Source organism: Ursus maritimus, unplaced genomic scaffold (assembly GCF_017311325.1).
Source record: "Ursus maritimus isolate PB19 unplaced genomic scaffold, ASM1731132v1 scaffold_35, whole genome shotgun sequence".
Classification (NCBI taxonomy): Eukaryota; Metazoa; Chordata; class Mammalia; order Carnivora; family Ursidae; genus Ursus; species Ursus maritimus.
Window position 1 is genome coordinate 9129232 of NW_024426119.1, and position 19103 is coordinate 9148334.

The window sequence follows — 19103 nt, forward strand, 5'->3', positions numbered from 1 at the left end:
GTTCATTTTCATATAACATATACACATTTTCATGTGTAGTTTAGTCAAGGTTCGTTATTTTTGTATGTGGATATCCAATTGTTCCAACACCACTTATTGAAAAGATTATCCTTTTTCCATTTTGCCACTTTGTAGAAAATTACTGGCCATATTTGTGTGGGCCTATTTATGCAATCTCTATTCTATTTCATTGAGCTACATGTCTTTCCCTTTGCCAGTACCACAGTCTTGATTATGATAGCTTCGTCCTGTTTTTAAATCATGTAGTTTGATTTTTCCAACATTCTTCTGTTTCAAATTTGTTTTGGGGGTGCCTGGGTGGTTCCATCAGTTAAGCATCTGCCTTCAGCTCAGGTCATGATCCCAGAGTCCTGGGATCAAGTCCCACATCGGATTCCCTGCTCAGCGGGGAGTCTGCTTCTCTCTCTCTCTCTTTCTCTGCCCCCCCCCCACCAAATAAATAAAATCTTTTTAAAAATTGTTTTGGCTATTCTTTTTTTTTTTTTTAAGATTATTTATTTATTTATTTGACAGAGACAGCCAGCGAGAGAGGGAACACAGGCAGGGGGAGTGGGAGAGGAAGATGCAGGCTCCCAGCAGAGGAGCCTTATGTGGGACTCGATCCCAGAATGCTGGGATCACGCCCTGAGCTGAAGGCAGACGCTTAACGACTGCGCCACCCAGGCGCCCTTGTTTTGGCTATTCTAGGTCCTTTGCCTTCATAAAGAAATTTTAGAATCAGTTTATAACCAGTGCTGTTGGTATTGGTTTTATCAGAACTGCATTAAATCTGTAGATCAATTTGGAGAAAATCAACATCTTCACTATTTTGATTCTTCAAATTCATACATACATTCTTCATTTACTTAAATCTCCTTGATTTTTTTAAAAATCAGGGTTCTATAATTCTCAGCATAGAGATCTTATACATATTTTGTTGCATTATACCTAAGTGCTTCATTTTGGGGAAGCTATTATAAATATCTTTAATTCCGTTTTCAGTTGTTGTAGCATATAGAGATATGATTGGTTTTTGTGAGCTGACCATGAATCACTTGCCAAACTCATTTACTCTAGGAATTTTTTTGTGGATTGCTTGGGATTTTCTATATAGATGATTATGCCACATGCAAATATGGGCAATTTTATTTCTTCCTTTTCAATCTCTGTGCCATTATTTCTTCAAGTATTTTTGATGGACCACACTCATTCTCTTCTCATTCTAGGTCTCCGATGACACAAATGTAAGACTTTAGCATAGTTTCATAGGTCCCTGAGGCTGTATATTTCTTTATTTTTAACCTTTTCCTTGTTATTCAAATTGGATCATTTCTGTTGATCTATTTTGAAGTGCACAGACTCTTTCATTGTCATGTCTACTCTGCCACTGAGCCCATTTAATGAGTTTTCATTTCCATCACTGTATTTCTTAGTTCTAAAATCTCCATTTAGTTCTTCATATCTTCTGTTTCTTTGCTGAGACTTTCTATCTTCCCGTTCAATCCTTGAACATGGTCATAATAGCTGATTTTAAAACTACTTTTCAGATAATCTTAACATCTGTGTGATCTTGGCATCACCATCTGTTCACTGTCTTTTCCCATGTGAGTTCAGTTTTTCTGGTTCTTTTTAAGCTGAGTAATTCTAGATTGTATTCTGGACACTTGGAATATTACGTTATGACACTCTGGATCTTATTGAAGTCCCACTGAGAATGCTGGTGTGTTTGTTTTAGCCAGTAATTGACCCAGTTGGGTTCACATTTCAAGTTCTGTCCAGCCTTCTGTATCGTATTTCCAATTACAATTCAGTTTGCAAACCCTCTGCAGTCATACTGAATGTGTTTCATAACTGTCCCACGCAGTGTCCAGTTTGAGGGTTAGGGGTGGGCTATCCCATAATTCAGTCCTCAATGTTTCTGTATGCTGTTTAGGAATCAGACTCATGCATGTACAACTTGGAAGTCAGATCATGAGTCCATAAACAACTTTAAGTAGTCAGTTTCCCAAGCTCCTCATTCTCTTGCAATCTTTCGGTTCTCTAGGGCTCCCCTTTTCCAAGCTGGGGCTTCATTAACCCCACTCTGCCATGTATTTCCCATGACTGTGCCCACATCAGGGCCAAGCAACAGAAGAGTAGAGGGAGAAGAAAACAACGGGATTTGCCGCACTCTCTTGACACCAAAGCTCCTCCAATCTGGCAGGAAGGTTCCCCTCCCTCTGAGATTTAGGCTCCTGCCTGCCCCCATTGAGACCACTGCAGCTTCTGCCAAGGACGGACTGCTTGAGGCCTGGGGTGCAAGAAAATGAAGAAAAGGAAAAAAAAGAAGAAAAAAGAGAAGGATGTGGGATTGCCACATTTTCTCTGAACATTAGGAGATCCCTTCCTGCTCCTTGAGTCAGAACCAGAGGGCTTCTCCTGGTGCTTTTTCTGTCCGTGTTAATAATGCTCACTTCCAAGTTTCAGGATCACATTAAGTTCAGGCTGGGGCATACTGGAAGAAAAAAAATGGTAAACTCACCGCCGGTTCAGTGGTACTTTGAATTCTGGTCTTCTTCCCCAATCTGCCTCCTACCATTTATTTTTCAGATTCCTCAAATAGCCACTCCAAGCATTCTGTCCAGGTTTTATAGCTGCATTCAGTGGGAGAGACAGGGTGAAGTGTGCTTACTCCATCTTATCTGGAACCAGAACCTGGACTACTGTTTTTCATAACACACTTTGTCGGACTCATTATTGAAACTATTTATATAACTTCGATTACACAAAATTAAAAATAAGCAAATCCTGTATTAACGTTATTGTGGAAAAGGGAACAAGCAAGCCAGCAGGATCACATTTTTTTAAGCATATATTCTTTTGGGTATTATATGCTTAAGAAAAAAGTGAAGTTTTTAACTGTACTTTGATTTATTTCTTTAAATCTTATTTTACCTGTGAACTTTTATAAACACTAGGACTACTGTAAATTTTTTAAAAGAAGAAAAAAAAAGTAGCAGTTATCCAAAGTACGAGACAGAGGAAGTAGACTGCAGATGAAAGACCATAATTTGTTTAAGAAAATGAAAAAGGTTCAGGATGACCAACGCTCCAAGTGTAAGCCAACAGTTTCCAGTACAGAGGCTAGCGAGGCAGGCAGGAATCAATTCAAGGTCTTGTATGCCAGGTTAAGGTGGCTGGACTTTACCTGAGAAAAGGAAGGCCCTGAAGTGTTTTAGCAAATGTTGGGAGTGACATGATCCAATTCGTATGTTTGAACAATCGCTCCTGCTACAGGTATGTGAAAGGTATGTGAAATATGAGTCTTATTGTCTGATTCTTAGGGGTCACATCAAGTTGCAGAACAAATACATACACAGTATGATTACGCATGTTGTTGAGGGATATGGGTAAGAGAGGGAAGCTTCACATACACATGCGTGCACACAATCATTACAGAGCATATGTAATCATATGATTTCATACAATTATGATTCCATATGATTTACATATAGAGGATATATATCACATGATTATGTGTGTGTAAAAATAGATAGATGACATAATATATACTGAATGTTTCTGGAAAAAACATAAGAAACCAGTAATAGTGGTTAGCTTGGGGGGGTGGCTAAGAAAAAGGGAACTTACTTTTCACTTTATTCTTCTGTTTGATTTTTAAATCATTTACTGTGAATATTTACACCCTTAAAAAGGGTTGTAAAAAAATAGAGGGATGTCTTGCAGATAAGTATGAATGAGCCTAGCATTCAGTGACCCATTTTCTAGCATAGAGTCAGCACTCAAACAGTGCTACAGATTTCCCTATAAATATTACTAACCATTATAAAGTTCACAACACAAAGCAGCTTTTTTATTATATTACACTATACTACATTTCACTAATTTACCATGTATTTTCAAGCACTCAGAAATTTAAATGGAAGATAAGAAGAATGGATTTTGAAGATATTTATTATTATCATTATACTACATTTTTACTGTAAAAGAAATGTTTGCCTTACTCTTTTCAATTTCTTTAGCACCGAAAGGCATAAAGGGAAACATTAAAAGATCCTTTTCTTTCCTGGTCCCCCTAATGCCAATACCCAAACATAACCATTCCCAATGGCTTCTTGAGCTCTGTATGATTCCAGACTTTCGTGGCGCTTATAAAGCACATATAAATATATGTGTATAAAAAGACACACATATATACATTATATTCTCTTTCAAGGAAATGGATCTCTGCTCCTTAGACCTATTCTATTTCCTATACTTCATTTCCCTAAATCCAAACAGAGTAATGAACAGACAAATCCCCAAGCTGGCAGATAATGTTAAGTCTTCCAAGTAGAGAATGTTAAAATAAATACACTGAATAAAGTTCTCAGAGATCTCCTAACACATCTTTGATGGAACAGATGAACTTTAACCAGGGCAAGCAAAAAATTACTTCAGAGAAAAAAATGTACAAGTTGAAATAAACAGAAGGACAGATGATAGTTTATAAAAGGCTAAAGAGAGACTGCAGAGCGCAAGCTGAAAGTTGGGACATAGTGTCATTAGTAGAGAAGAACGACTGCATGGGCTCCTGGGTGGCTCTGCCGGTTAAGCGTCTGCCTTCAGTCTAGGTCATGATCCCAGGGTCCTGGGATCGAACCCCACGTTGGGCTCCCTGCTCAGTGGGGAGTCTGCTTTTCCCTCTCCCTCCGCTGCTCCTCCTGCTCATGCTCTCTGTCAGATAAATAAAATCTTTAAAGAAAAAAGAAGAAGAAGAAGAAGAGCAACAGCAACTCTTCTGCCTTCCTGCTTGAAGTCTTTAGCTACTGCTGCAAAATACAACTACTCCCTCTCCACAGTCATAAGAATCAGAGACATAGCATCATTTTGGATTAGACTACTGGTCTATCCGGTATAGAAGACTGTCTATGAAAGTTACTGCAAAGCGCTTGCCCTCATCAAGGTTCATCTGTTCCATCGAAGGGTGTTAGAAGAACTCTGATGACTCCCTTTTTGGGAAAGCACAGTAGTTGAACTCTGGGACTAAAAGGTCAGGGATAAGCCCTTACCTCTCATTACATTCTTTAGCTACTTTGTGCTATCATTTTGCCACAGAGCATAATATAAATATCAAGTTTAAGTATACGTAATTCTTTAAGTGGCTTGCAATTTAAAAGAGAACACAAGGGTATTTTTAAAAATAAACAATTCAAACAAATTGAAAAGTGCACATAAGAATAAGGCACACAAAATCTGGTAGTTATAAAAACCTATTGAGAAATGTGTTGGCCCAATAGCAATTAGTGCCCTAGTGCCCATACTGTGGTCTCAATTATTTCTCAATGAAAGGAAACAGGGCTTCTTGGAGGACAGAGTTTCTGATTCCAACAATGGCACAGGGAAAATTCAAGGAAAGTCTGAAATATGGACTGTGCCAGAAAGGAAAGATGATGTCAAAGAACAGTGGAGTTAGAAGGACACAGCAGCCAACTTGAAAGGGCTTCCACTAGCCAAAGACATGAAAATTTGAGCATCAAAATGACAATGACCACAATGAGTTGAAATAAAATACATAAAAACCCATGACTTCATAGTGATTCTGAGAACAAAAACAAAAACAAATTCACTGGTCATATATGGCACAAAACTCATTATTCTGAGAATTGGTAAATAAGAGGGAAGAAAACCAAGCCTTTATCCTGCTCTTCTTGCAGTAACTATACTTCAGGGGAAACAAACACCTGATGAAATAAAGTTGTACTTGGTAGAATAATTCCAGTTCAAAAATTTGGAAGGAATAAAAGAATGAGAAGAATCACAATTTCACCAGCCCTATGGAAACAATAGATCTAGACCACGCACTCTTGCCTAAAGCGACAGCAGGAACAACAACCTGAATCTCATCAAGGCTCTACATCTACTACTGGTTCACAGGAAACGCAGAAGCTAGAGAAACATGGTAAAAGACACGCCAAGTATGCAATTGGCCAAATCCAGAGTTTGGACTCTTCTATCAAACTAAGAACTTCATTTCTTCAACAAATAAACGGCAAGGCCAAAAAAAAAGGGTGGGGGGAGGATGAGGGAGGAAGTCTGGAACTCTCATAGATTAAGAGACTTAAGAGATATGCCAACCAAATGCAATGGGCCTACAGTGTATGTGAATCTTGATTTGAACAGGGCAACAACAGGATATTGTTTTCAATCTAACATTTACTGAGGGCATTGTGCTGAACACTCGACAATTATCACTTCATTCTCACAACAACCCTATAATTGGTATATTATTAATGTTCCCATGTTACCCTTCGGAATTTGGGCCGAGTAGGATCACATGGGCAGTAGGTGGTGGAGGTGGTCCTGACTCCTCAGGTGTCACTTTTTTGTATCAACCACAAGTTATGTTTCTCTCTATATTGTACTTCTGCTACTTCCCACTGGTCAGTGCTACAGTCAATAGCCAAAGCATACTGCCTGAGTCCTCTTCACTCACCAGTTGCTTCCCTCCCCCACCATCAGTGCTGATAAGGTCTCAACATGCCTCAAAGACAGAACAATAGGATATTTTTAAGACAATAAGAGAAATTAAACACTGGCTAGATTTTAGATGGTACTGAGAAATAATTTTGTTAGGTGTTTAAAACTACTGTGGTTATGTTATTTTACAAAAGGAGTACCCTACTGTAAATTATCGACTTTAGGTAATAATAATGCATCAATATTGGCTTCCTCAATTCTAACAAATACATCCCACTATCGCATTAACACAATATGTTAGTAACAGGGGAAACTGTAGGTGGGGAGGGGGAATATAGGAACTCTGTATTTGCTGTTCAATTTTTCTGTAAACCTGAAACAGTTCTACAAAAGTAAAGTCTACTAGTTAAAAAAAAGTAAAATTGTGAACATGGGCTTCCTCTCCAATGAGTTCTCCAATCCATTCTTAAAACTGGTCACCTGAGGGGTTTCTGCAGCCATATTATTTCACTTTTTCAATATATAGATATCCCAAATTTTCCTAATGTTTAACATAAACTACCTCTAATATATTCTCACAGCATTCCTTTTTTTTTTTTCTTTTTTGAAGGGTAAGTGGCTAAGACTTTCTAGGCTCCCACAGATGCAATTGAATGGTTTCACAGTCACTGATCACCAGTAAAGCTCTCATAGGCAAAGTAATATCTGTCAAATTTTGATGTATCTCCAAGAACCCCCACCTCAACCCTATAGATCTCCTAACTGGCTGGTAATTCATGACTCTATGAAATAAAGAATACTTTCATTAAAAAAAAGAAGCCCTTATCTATTTAGTAGAGATACAAACTGAAGTATTTACACATGATATAATGTCTAGCATTTCTTCTTTAAATTCATTTCTATCTGTTACAACCTTTTAAATGAGCACTACATTTCCACTCACAAAACTTGCTCAGTTACTTTCTGAACAGCTTCACAACACACCTAAGTAGGCTTGTAACTTCGCTACTCTAGACAGTGCTCTTTGGAAAACAAGCCCTATTATAGACAGTTACTCCCATCAAGTTGGTTCAGTTTAACATACTAGTTCCTACGGGCCTGGTGCATGCAGCTGATAACTACAGAGGATTTAAGATTTAAAAAGTGGATCCTAGAAGGTGAAAGTTGTTTTAACCAATATTTTTCTTTTAAACATCAAGGTGTAGCTTAGAACACTTCAGTGACAAAAAATTTGGTCTTACTAAGGAATCCTCTTTATAGCTGAACACTTTAGACCACACAGTTAACATTAGGTTACGTACATCTTAAAACAAATGTTACCTTGTCCTATTAAAATAAGCCCACAAGAAACTAGAAAGAGAAAAACTAGCTGGGCTTTAGTTCCTAAATATCACAGTATTAGAAAGAGAAAGAAACCTTTTCTTCCCCTTAAGTAGTTATTGTCATGTCATACAGCTTTTTAAAATGTTAACAAAAATAAAGAAAAACATCATTGAAAATATATTATCAGAGGGAATGAAGACAAAGTATTGTCTTCAAGTGATTCTTGGGGCAGGGCTTAGTCTGCAAAATCTACTTATTTGTCCAAGATATCCTTCATGAATTTTGCACAGGTTTTCAAACTTTGTTTTTTTCTCTTCCTATTTCTTTTTCTCGTGCTCATCTTCTGCAAGCTCCAAGCCCTTTTATATAACAGACACTAAAGTCTTCCCCTCAAATTCCTGCAGCTGTTGGACACAGTACTTGTCATATAGATCACTTCCAGGCCATGCTTCCAAAGACATTCCACAAAGGCCAAATTTGCTACTTGGTCTTTGGTCTCACCTGTGATGTAACAGATATGCTTCTGGTATTCCTTCATTCTGGTGCAATAGTCCCTGAGAAACACCATGTAATGACCAGAAATAGATGTGTAGTATCTTAACAGCTCTGAAAGCTTCTTCCAATTTCGGCAGTCTTCATGTATTTCTAACTTAATATGTTTTTTAAATTTATTTATTTATTTTTGTAGGGGGAGATGGGAGAGGGGCAGAGGGAGAGAGAATCCCAAGCAGACTCCCTGCTGAGCACAGACCCTGACATGAGTTTTGATCCCACGACCCTGAGATCATGACCTGAGCCAAAATCAAGAGTTAGAGGCTCAAATGACTGAGCCACCCAGGCCCCCCTCACCCCAAGCTGAATATTTTAGAGAAATGTTCATAGGGGCACCTGGGTGGCTCAGTCAGTTAAACGTTGACTCCTGATCTCAGCTCAGGTCTTGATCTCAGGGTCATGAGTTCAAGCCCCACATTGGGCTCCATGCTGAGTGTAGAGCCTACTTTAAAAAAAATGAAAAGAAATGCTCATAAAACTTTTTGTAGTTCTGTCTTCTGCCAGTTCAGCGAAGAGTTCTAAGCATCTTTTGACCAAATTCCTTCTGATAACCTTTAAAATTTTGCTTTGCTACAACTCATGGGAAATATTTAAAGGAAGATCCTCAGAGTCCACCACACCTCTAGTGAAATTCAGATATTCAGGGATTAGCACCTTGCAGCTATCCATGATGAAAACTCTGAGAACATATAACTTAATGTTGTTCTTTTTCTTTGTTTTCAAACAGATCAAAGGGAGTACATCTTGGGACAAAAAGAAGGGCTCTGAATTCCAACTGTCCTTCAGCTGAAAAATGCTTCACTTCTAAGTGATCTTCCCACTCACTGGTCAAGCTCTTACAAAATTATCCATATTCTCCATTAGTAATATCATCAGGATTTCTAGTCCAAATAGATTTATTTGTCTTGTTCAGTTCTTCTTGACCAATGTACTTCTCCTTGATCTTTTTCTTTTTCTTGTCACCATCCTTCTTTTCTTCCTCATCCTCATCAGAACCAACATCTATTTCAGGTTTGTCATCAGACTCCTTTTCTTCCTTTTCTTCTTCCTCTTTCTCCTCCTTTTCTTCAGCCTCATCATTACTGACTTATCACATTCCTTCTCCACAAAAAGAGTAATGGTATAGCCAACATATTGGGAGTGTTTCTTCACAATCACCTCTATTCTTCTTTACTCCAAGTACTTAGTGTGGTCTTCTTTCAGATGCAGGATAACCTCTGTTCCATGACCCAGAGGTTCACCTGTATCAGTCCTAACTGTGAACGATCCTCCGGCAGAAGACTCCCAGGCATACTGCTCATCGTCATTATGTTTGGTGATCATGGTCACTTTCTCAGCAACCAAACAGGTGCCAAACTGGCCAATCACAGAAATATGCACCAGCCTGCAAAGGTCCCATGAACACTTTGGTCCCAGACCTGGTGACAGTACCAAGGTTATTGACCAAATTGGCCTTGGTCACGCCAATCATGGTATCCACCAGAGTGAGGGTTCGATCTTGGTTGTTTGGAACGAGATTAATGTGCAGCTCTTTCTCAGAATCTAGCTTACTGGGATCTGTCAAGCTTTCACATCTGATTTTGTCCAAAGCATCCGATGTATCTGAAATAAGTTCCCTCAGAAAAATCTCTTTATTCAAATAGAAAGTGTTGATGAACAGGGACATCAACCGAGCAATTTCCACCTGAAAGGTGAATGTCTCAACATTCTTCTCCTCCACCAGCTGGTCTTGGGTCTGGGTTTCCTTAGGCATCTCAGCTAAGGGACCACATGGGCTTCTGACAACACAGCGCTAGGACACAGAAGCCACTTAGCATTTCTTTTTAAATACTCCAGCAAGGTGGGAAAGAGTGTTAAAGGAGTAAGATACAGCTGCAACAAGACCGGCCAAGTGCTGATAACTAGCTGAAGTTGAGTACTGGGTACAAAGAATGTTCTTTATATCATATTTCCATTTTTGTGTATATTTAAAATTTTTCATAATTAAAAATTAGGGAAAATAGCAAATTTAAGATTTGCCTGTCTTGCTGCAGGATTCTAGCTACGTATCAAATTTTGTTAAGAATCTTTTAAACAGGGGCGCCTGGTGGCTCAGTCGTTAAGCGTCTGCCTTCGGCTCAGGGCATGATCCCGGCATTCTGGGATCAAGCCCCACATCGGGGTCCTCTGCTGGGAGCCTGCTTCTTCCTCTCCCACTCCCCCTTCTTGTGTCCTCTCTCTCACTGGCTGTCTCTCTCTCTCTGTCAAATAAATAAAATCTTAAAAAAAAAAAAAAAAGAACGTTTTAAACAGCATTGATGGTAGGTTCCTCAGGTACTGCAGAATTACTAGTAATCAGTTTGAAATCATGAGACAGAAGTTTTTTTCCTCTTAGACCAGCACTGTAAATAAAACTGTATTTATTAAAAAGACAAAAAATAGTGGTGTGGTGAGATACAGCTCAAGAGCTCATTAAAATAAAGAAGTGAAGAGAACCAGAATATCACCATAAAACATTTATTGAAGATGGGAGACAAGAAAGAAAAAAAGAATCTAACAGCCTAGGGAGGCAATTATCCCCTTTGTTCCAAGTTTCAAAGCAAATGAACTGAAAGACAAAGGTATGAAGACAGTATGGTCCAAACGGAGACAAGGAGGAAACACAAATAAATGGTTATATAGAGATAAATAATAAAAAGAAAAGCTTATTATGTTTTGTGGTTCTACGTACTAGGGATACTTTAGAGAATAATAACGAAGTGTAAGAAAAGAACTACCTAACAGGCCTATAGACAGATGGTTTAGTTGTTTGGTTTTTTTTTTTTTTTTTCTCTTTTAAGATTTTATGTAAATTCGAGTTAGTTCACACATAGTGTAGTATTAGTTTCAGGATAGAATTTAGTGATTCATCAGTTGCATATAACACCCAGTGCTCATTACATCAAGTGCCCTCCTTAGTGCCCATCACCCAATTACCCCATCCCCCCACCCACCTCCCCTCCAGCAACCCCATTTGTTCCCTGTATTTAAGAGTCTCTTTATAAAGGTTTGTTTCCTTCAGTAGTGACTAACACATTCAAACACATTCGTTAAAACCAAGTGCAATTCAGGAGTCTAACTTGATTCAATAGAGAATTGTAGGATACATCCAGAGTGGTTCAGAGAGCTGTGAAATGAGAGTAATCTGAGGTAGCAGCACAGGGGAAAGTCATTTAGAAGAGAACATGGGGTAAAATGCTAAGGCCTTCACACTTCAGAGCCGATGAGAAAGGATTATACTAGTAAGCAGAGTTAAGCATGAGCTGAGGAAATCTAAAGTTAGCAAGTACAAGAAAGACTGAGAGAAAATTGAGAACTGAGGAAATCCAGGAAAAAACACTGTGAGAACTTTGAAAAGGGGAATTGATTTATTACAAAGAACAAAACTTAGGGTTCTGGCTAAATTCATCATAAAATATCTTTTTATCTTGTAAAGAAACAAATCTTTATATCACCTATCAAAAATTGAGCATCAATTTAAAGATTTATTTGAGAGACAGCGAGCACGCATGTGAGCTTGCATGCATGGGGGGAGGGGCAGAGGGAGAGGGAGAGAGCTGACCCTGAGATCACAACCTGAGCGGAAACCAAGAGTCTGATGCTTCATCGATCGAGCCATCCAGGCACCCCTGACGATCAGTTTAAAACCAACCAATCCTTTAAAGGGTTAGCCTCTGGTTATGTATCTTCCCCTTAGACACTAAGCCTTTTTATTGGGGTCAGTGAGTTAAGAAGTCATTATCTCAGAAGGCAGGCAAGTATAAGTTAGCCCCATAAAATGTTCTCAGAAAGGCCCAGATTCTAAAGCACCCTCAACCAAAATAAGTTGTGAAACATTAAATACGCAGAAGGCATTAGTTAGGAAGCCAAGAAAAGAGTCAAGGGCCGCCTCACTGAAATACAGACCATGGAATTAAAATTAAAATTAAAAAAAAAAAAAAAAAAAGGAAAAAGAATAAGAAATACAGACCAGAAGATAAAAACCTGTTTGTTTGAAGAGTTCTGATGACTAAGATGTAGTTATAAGCAGATAGGAGAAACATTTTAGCTAACAGTATGAAAGATAAAATAGAAGGAAAGGAGAGACTTAGCATCCTAGGGTCTCCCAATTCATCCATTAAAAGGTACTAAAGTTATCTTCAAGCTTTATCCCATAGAATCCTGGGTAAAATGTGGCCAAAATGGGCAAGAGAACCTACAGAAAGGGCTACAGAGCTGTATCCTGCCTCACCTGGAAGCATCTCCTCAGGCCCAATAGGAGAAAGATGAAGTGGCATGCTCCAGGCCACCGTGATGCTGACATATCCTTTTTGGGCTCGTCTGAGAGTCAAGCAGATCTCCTAGGATCTGTGCAAACCAGGAATTGGTAGCTCCAGCTGCACCTATTTGTGGCCCCTACATCACTGATCTGAGAACAGCTCCGAAGAAACAGGGAGTAAGGTGAAAAGGTGAAAAAAAAAGAAAGTGCCATCTTTTCCCCTATTCTTCCTTTTCCAGCTACATTTTTTCTAGTAGTGACAATAGGTGTTGATTCACTGCCTTCCGAATTTCCCATGTTTTGGGAAACCTAAGTTTGGGCTAAAAATAACTATTAAACACATCTATAATTTTATTAGCATCAGGCTCTAATCAAATGAGCCAACTGGTAGAGAAACCTGGATAATGAGAAAGCTTAGGCAAAGGACAATGACTAAAAGAACAGACATTCCCAGAATATATAATACACATTTCATCAACTTAACACAAACTACTTTACTAGAATTCCAAACATCAGGAATTCATAAAGAGAGCACATTCACCCTAGAGACTACACGGCTATGAATTTGAAGGTCCTAGGCTACACAGCACTTTGTGCTTGCTATTTCTACCAACTACAGTTATTTCTACTAATTCCAGAAACTTCTTTTGCTCTACATTAGTATTAAATTTATTTAATGTTAATGAATGTTCTATAACAATATCAAACCTTCAAGAACATAACAAGATTATTTAATGTGCTAATCACCCCATTTAATTTTGATTCAGATAAAACATTTAAATATGAGGAATATCAGATTATATCATTAAACTGAAAATACAAAGATGAATACAAACTAGCAATATATTCAGGGTTTTACATCACTGGATTAAAGTCAGAAAAAAAGTCATTTATCCTTGTAGCAAAAAATAGGAACCCAAATAGTAAAACAAATCTCAGAAGTGACAGCAGGGCCAGAACCAGTTCAATGAAACTGAAGTTGATGAAATCACATAACAAATACTATTATTTTTAATCTACCCTGTGGTGTGATTTGAAGGCGGCTTCCTTATGTGATGTGGAGGTAAAGCATATTTACCTTCAATAACATGGGTAGAAACGAACTCAGAGGTATTCATGTTTAGTGGTTTTAAAAAAAGGCAAATTTTTTACCATAACAGACTTATAAAAGCACTTTCTAAAGCAGAATGTTTCAGCTAATTCACTCGCTCATCCTTACTCGCCATGAGAAAGAATTCCCACAGTCCAAATAACCTGAGCAATTCATTGTTCTAGTACTACTAGCTAGTGATAAAATTTCAAAGAGAAAAGTGCTAAGCATTGTTTATACTGAACTGACCCCTGATTATTCAGTTACTAGAGGACGTAATGAGGTTCAGAAAGATAACAGTAAGTTCTACATTGTCTGGTATATTGTACAAAGCAGCTTACCTTGTAGTTTTTTCAATACGGCCACCTCCATTTTCAGAACTTGTTTTGGTTGTTGAGCTGACTCTACCTTCAGTGCAACATTTTCCCTGGTGAGCATGTCCAAGGCATCGTAAATTTCTCCAAAGCCCCCACCCCCAATCTTCCTCAACTGCACAAGAAATAAGAACATACATACGTACAATTACTAGAACATTCTAATTGGAAATCAATTCATCTCTTACATTAAAAAAATAATAATTTTACTATCCCTATTGAGAATAAAAGATCTCAATATTGTTAAATTATACATATGCCAAGAAGAAAACAAATGCCTAGAAATAGCATCGAAACCTTTTCCCACAGTTTTGCCCACAAAAGGTAACGGAATTGTTTTAGCCAGAAGCAATTTTAAAATTTAGTCTACAGCCAGCACCAAAATTTCACAAAAGAGCACAGTATCTCAAAGTTTCACTTCCCACAAATGACCCTCAACAACCAGATATGTTATTTTACTTCTAAGGCAGTCATTTGAAGACTTTTTAAACCATGAAATCTTTTTGCCAATTGAAATCTTATCTGGAACCCAGCTGAGATGTGTATGTGGGGAGGTGGGAGTGGGGCAACCAGAGCACCACTTACGCTCCTCTCTGAGGCATGGAACCAGCTCCAAAGAAGAGACAGAAAACTGTTCTAAGCTATCCCAGAGTTTGCTATATAACTATATGCTCAAATAATATGCTCAAATACTAAACTCTAACCAAATAAAACACTTTCAACCAACACTTAACATCCTTCCTGATAAAATGTGTTTGCTTATCCGGCGGGCGCGGGGGGGGGGGGGTACCAGGATCTTTGTCTGAGTATTATAAACAAGTTCTCAAGTGTCAGTGACAACTGAACCTACAGAGCTACGAGCACCAAGGGGGGTAATATACTTCAAGTTAGATACAGCATGGAATTAGCCTTCTTCATCTCCTGAAGGTCTTCTCTTCTCCACATTATCAAACATCTAGGATGGAATACAATGCCGGAAGTCATCACTAGAAGCACATGGTCCTAAACCCTAACCACCCCAGAGGACTCACTTGAAGTTCTACTTCTTTTAACACTGTGTCTGCACTGATTACTGCCTCCAGGCTGATTTCTCTCTGAGAGAAATCAGTACATGAGACAGAAATCTTAATTTCTATAGGAATTATTTGCTTAATCATCTAATTAATCATTTTACTAGGCTAAACACCTCAGGTATCACTTATATTACTACACTGTGCTGTTTTTTAACTTTCCACTGTCAATGTCCTAGCCCCCTACAGTGAAACTAAGCTTCTTCAGAGAGAGCCACTCCTTTCTATTTTTTTGTTTCCCCTATAGCGAGTGGCTAAGTGGTAACTCCGTAATTATTGCTAAATAACTATTCAATGTTTTGTATATTAGAGCTATAATCCTTTATTCCAGTTGGGTGATGGGAAGAGATACCATGAGGAGCTCCAGTATGAATTCAGGATTAAAATGAAGTTCCAGAACTTCATTTCAGTTAAATAGTTTTTTGTTGGGCCCTGAGCGATACTTATGATTCTTAACATGTGTCCATTAAACAAAGCCTAGTGTAACTTTAAAAACTCATCAACAGTACAAAAGGGACATCTCTAAAATTACAGTCTGTGGTGAAGGCAGCTTCATGTTTTACCTCACAAAAAAACCTTACCAAAAGACAGAACAAAAAATCTACACCAAAGTAATGGTTTTGTTCCTTGGTCTATTCCTATGTCATTTCACAATAGTGGAACATCAATATTTTTTACTGAGCTTGACAAAGCACTAAGACATCATCATTGCTTATAAGGCAAAGAGCTAGAGACAATTTAGTATGATGGGGGTATGCAGATTAGGGAAAGTATAGAGGTAAGTGGCAGACTTTCTTTCCCAAAGATGATCACAAAAATATCAACCACTCCTTTTGCTCTTCTTCAGTGTGACCTTGCCACTCACCCATCAAGAAGCAGAGTCCATTCCCCACCCCCTTAAATCTGGGTAAATCTTGTGACTGCTTTGACCAACAGAACACAGTACAGTAATTCTGCACCAGCTCTGAGAATAGTCCTTAACAGCCTTGTAGCTTCTGTTTCCTGTCTCTCAAAAGCCAGCTACCATGTAAAAAGTCTGACCATCCTGAGAAGCCACAGACCTGTGGAGAGGTCCTAGAAAATAAGCTACCAGGGATGAAGGGGGGTGAGTAAGGGAACGATGGACCTCCAAGTCACCAAACAAGCCATTTGGGAGTGGATGCCCTAACCCACACAATCCTGAAAGTGCCACATGGTTAAGAGACAAAGCACTCTTCTCAAATTCCTAATTCACAAAATTGTAAGCAAATTAAAAATTGTTTTAAGCCTCTATGTTTTGAGGCAGTTTGTTCATAATGGTAGATAACCAAAACACCATCAGTAACAATGAGCCTGTGATTTCTTACTAAAATGCCACTATGCCTCCCAAATTTGGGGGACATGTTCCAAACATATATTAGGTCTAATTATCAGGAGAGAGCAACTATGCAAGACATAGCTTCATCTGTCACCTTTTGATATGTCTACTGCAAAGAGCCAAATTTTATCACAGCATTTAATACAAAGCACTCACCAAAGCAACACTCGTTCCTGACTTACATAAAAGACTACTAACTGTTAGAATTTCTTATCACAATCCATGATGACAACATGGTTCTTTTCTTATATTTACTCAAGTAAATTTTCAAAGCCTACTGATTTGCCTAATTGGTAACACACTGTAACCCAGACACAACATTTGTAATTCTAAAGGAAGAATCTTCTTTTTCCAATCTGTGATAGAGTAAGGAAACCATTAAAATAACTTTGCTAAACCCGCTAATGGAACAAAACTTTAATAAAAGACTGGGTAGCAATAAAATATATATTTAAGTACATCTAAAACAAAAATTGTTCTTAAGAGCAGGAAAGATGCAAGATTCCAGGTCTAGGGCAAGGAAGACTTCAAAAGACTGTTATTAGGATCACGTTGAAAAGACTCAAGAGACAACATGAAGGGTGTCCCCTAGTCAAATGAAACAGTTTGGGGCTCAATAAGGAATAATAATGACAACTGACTGAAACACATGAAATATGTTTAAATCCATGAATTCTTTATATTTTTAAAAATCTCATTGATCACTTTTGGAAAATACTAGGGAGCAAATTCATTATTCTGAAAACTAGTAAATTAAGAAAAAGAATTAAGTATTTATTCTGTTTTCCTAATCAAAATGTATCTCAGGGTAACCAAATAGCTGATGATACAAAATTTCTCTTTGTAGATGTACAAAAATGAAGGAATGACAGAATGTCACAATCTGCAATTAACAGACCTAGCAAATGATGATCAATAGTGCTAAAATGATAATGGGCAATGGGACACACAATGTTTTAACAGGTGATAAGACATTACGTATGTGCCTCTTACTGACAGCTCACAATACCCTTTATGAAAAAAAGCCACCTCAATAAGCAAACCTGAACTCAGATTTAATTGAGCCTCAAAAAAATATCAATTTACATGAAACACATGAGACAGAGAAACATGTTAATACTATATGGAAGAAATCAGAAAAATCCAAACTATGGGAAATTCTACAGGCAAATGATCTACTGTCTTAAAACAACAACAACAACAACAAAATAGCAAGGAAAAAAGAAAGATGAAAAGAAATCTAGAAATTAAAAGAAACTTAAGTGATGTCAACCAACTGCAATATCCAGGCTTTACTTGGATATGATTTAAACCATTAAAAATAACTTACAATAGGGGAAATGTGAAAATTGAAGGATACATAATGATATTAAAAAATTATTACTTTTTTAGGTGTGATAATATTATGATTATTTTTTTTAAGATTTTATTTATTTATTTGACAGAGAGAGAGAGACAGCGAGAGAGGGAACATAAGCAGGGCAGTGGGAGAGGAAGAAGCAGGCTCCCAGCAGAGGAGCCTGATGTGGGGCTCGTTCCCATAACGCTGGGATCACGCCCTGAGCCAAAGGCAGACACTTAACAACTGAGCCACCCAGGTGCTCCAATATGATTCCATTTTTAAAAGAATTTTTATCCTTAGAGATGCATAACTGAAGTACATACAGAAGAAATGTTAAGGTAGAAGAATTGCTTCAAAATATTCTGAGAGGGAGGTTAAAGAGAAAACAAGATTGACTATAAAATGATAACTGTTTAAGCTGGGGCACGAGTACATAAAGGTTCATTAAATCAGTCTCACATTTTTAGGTATGCTTACAATTTTCTTTAATAGTTCAAAAATTTTTAAAAAGAGAAGTTCATTGTTCAATATTTTTTTTGTTGGTTTGTCTTTCCCTAAGTACACTTTTATCAACCTTACTCAATAGTAGCTGTCAGAGGTTAGAACATTTACTACTATATAAAGCAAGAATTATGGTATAAACAGGACTTGATCACAGGAAAACAACTGAAAATATGCTCTAGGCATATAAGCAATATATGTATTATTTTCTGTGGAAATCCTATTTTTATCAAGATACCAAAAATTATCTCCTGATATGTTCTCTCACTCTCTTTCTCTCTAAGATGTGTACCCACCACTTTCCATCTTTCTTTGACCAGGATTCCAACACTGAGAATATCTGGCTGCTCTCCTCCTCCACTCATTGCAATTCACTGATGTAATAAAACGGCTACACAGGCATCCAGCTCCCAACGATGGTTTCCATTTAACCTAAAACAAAACAAAACAAAAAAACAGTGGCAACATATCAGGGCTCATTAAATGACACAAACATTCCAGGGCCAAGTAGAACATTGTATACATTAATTAGGTTGCTTTGTTGGAAAGGAGGTAAAAACCCCACAAAACTCAGTTTCAAAATCTGTTTAGTGCATATATATATAAAAAAAAAGTACTTAACTTTCTACTAAGGATGCCTATGAAATAGCTAGACATTACAAAGACATTATGCTACAATACAGATATAATTTCAATCACTGAGATTGCTAGACTATAGAGCAAGCATGGTGTCAGTAGCAATTGACCAAGACAGACGAC

The 19103-nt window shown here is 37.8% G+C and overlaps 1 protein-coding gene and 1 pseudogene across 1 annotated transcript in view; both read right to left on the reverse strand.

The window, feature by feature from the left end:
* TTBK2 (tau tubulin kinase 2) overlaps nt 1-18810 on the reverse strand; it is a 100003-nt gene extending 81193 nt beyond the window's left edge. The window contains exons 1-2 of the mRNA XM_008702185.2: nt 18641-18810; nt 14042-14189 (exon numbers count right to left, since the gene is read on the reverse strand). Coding sequence (XP_008700407.1) covers nt 14042-14189; nt 18641-18709 — 217 coding nt within the window. The 5' untranslated portion in view covers nt 18710-18810. The remainder of the gene's footprint in view (nt 1-14041; nt 14190-18640) is intronic.
* LOC103673412 lies at nt 8774-11241 on the reverse strand (annotated as a pseudogene).
* Nucleotides 18811-19103: the final 293 nt, after the last annotated feature.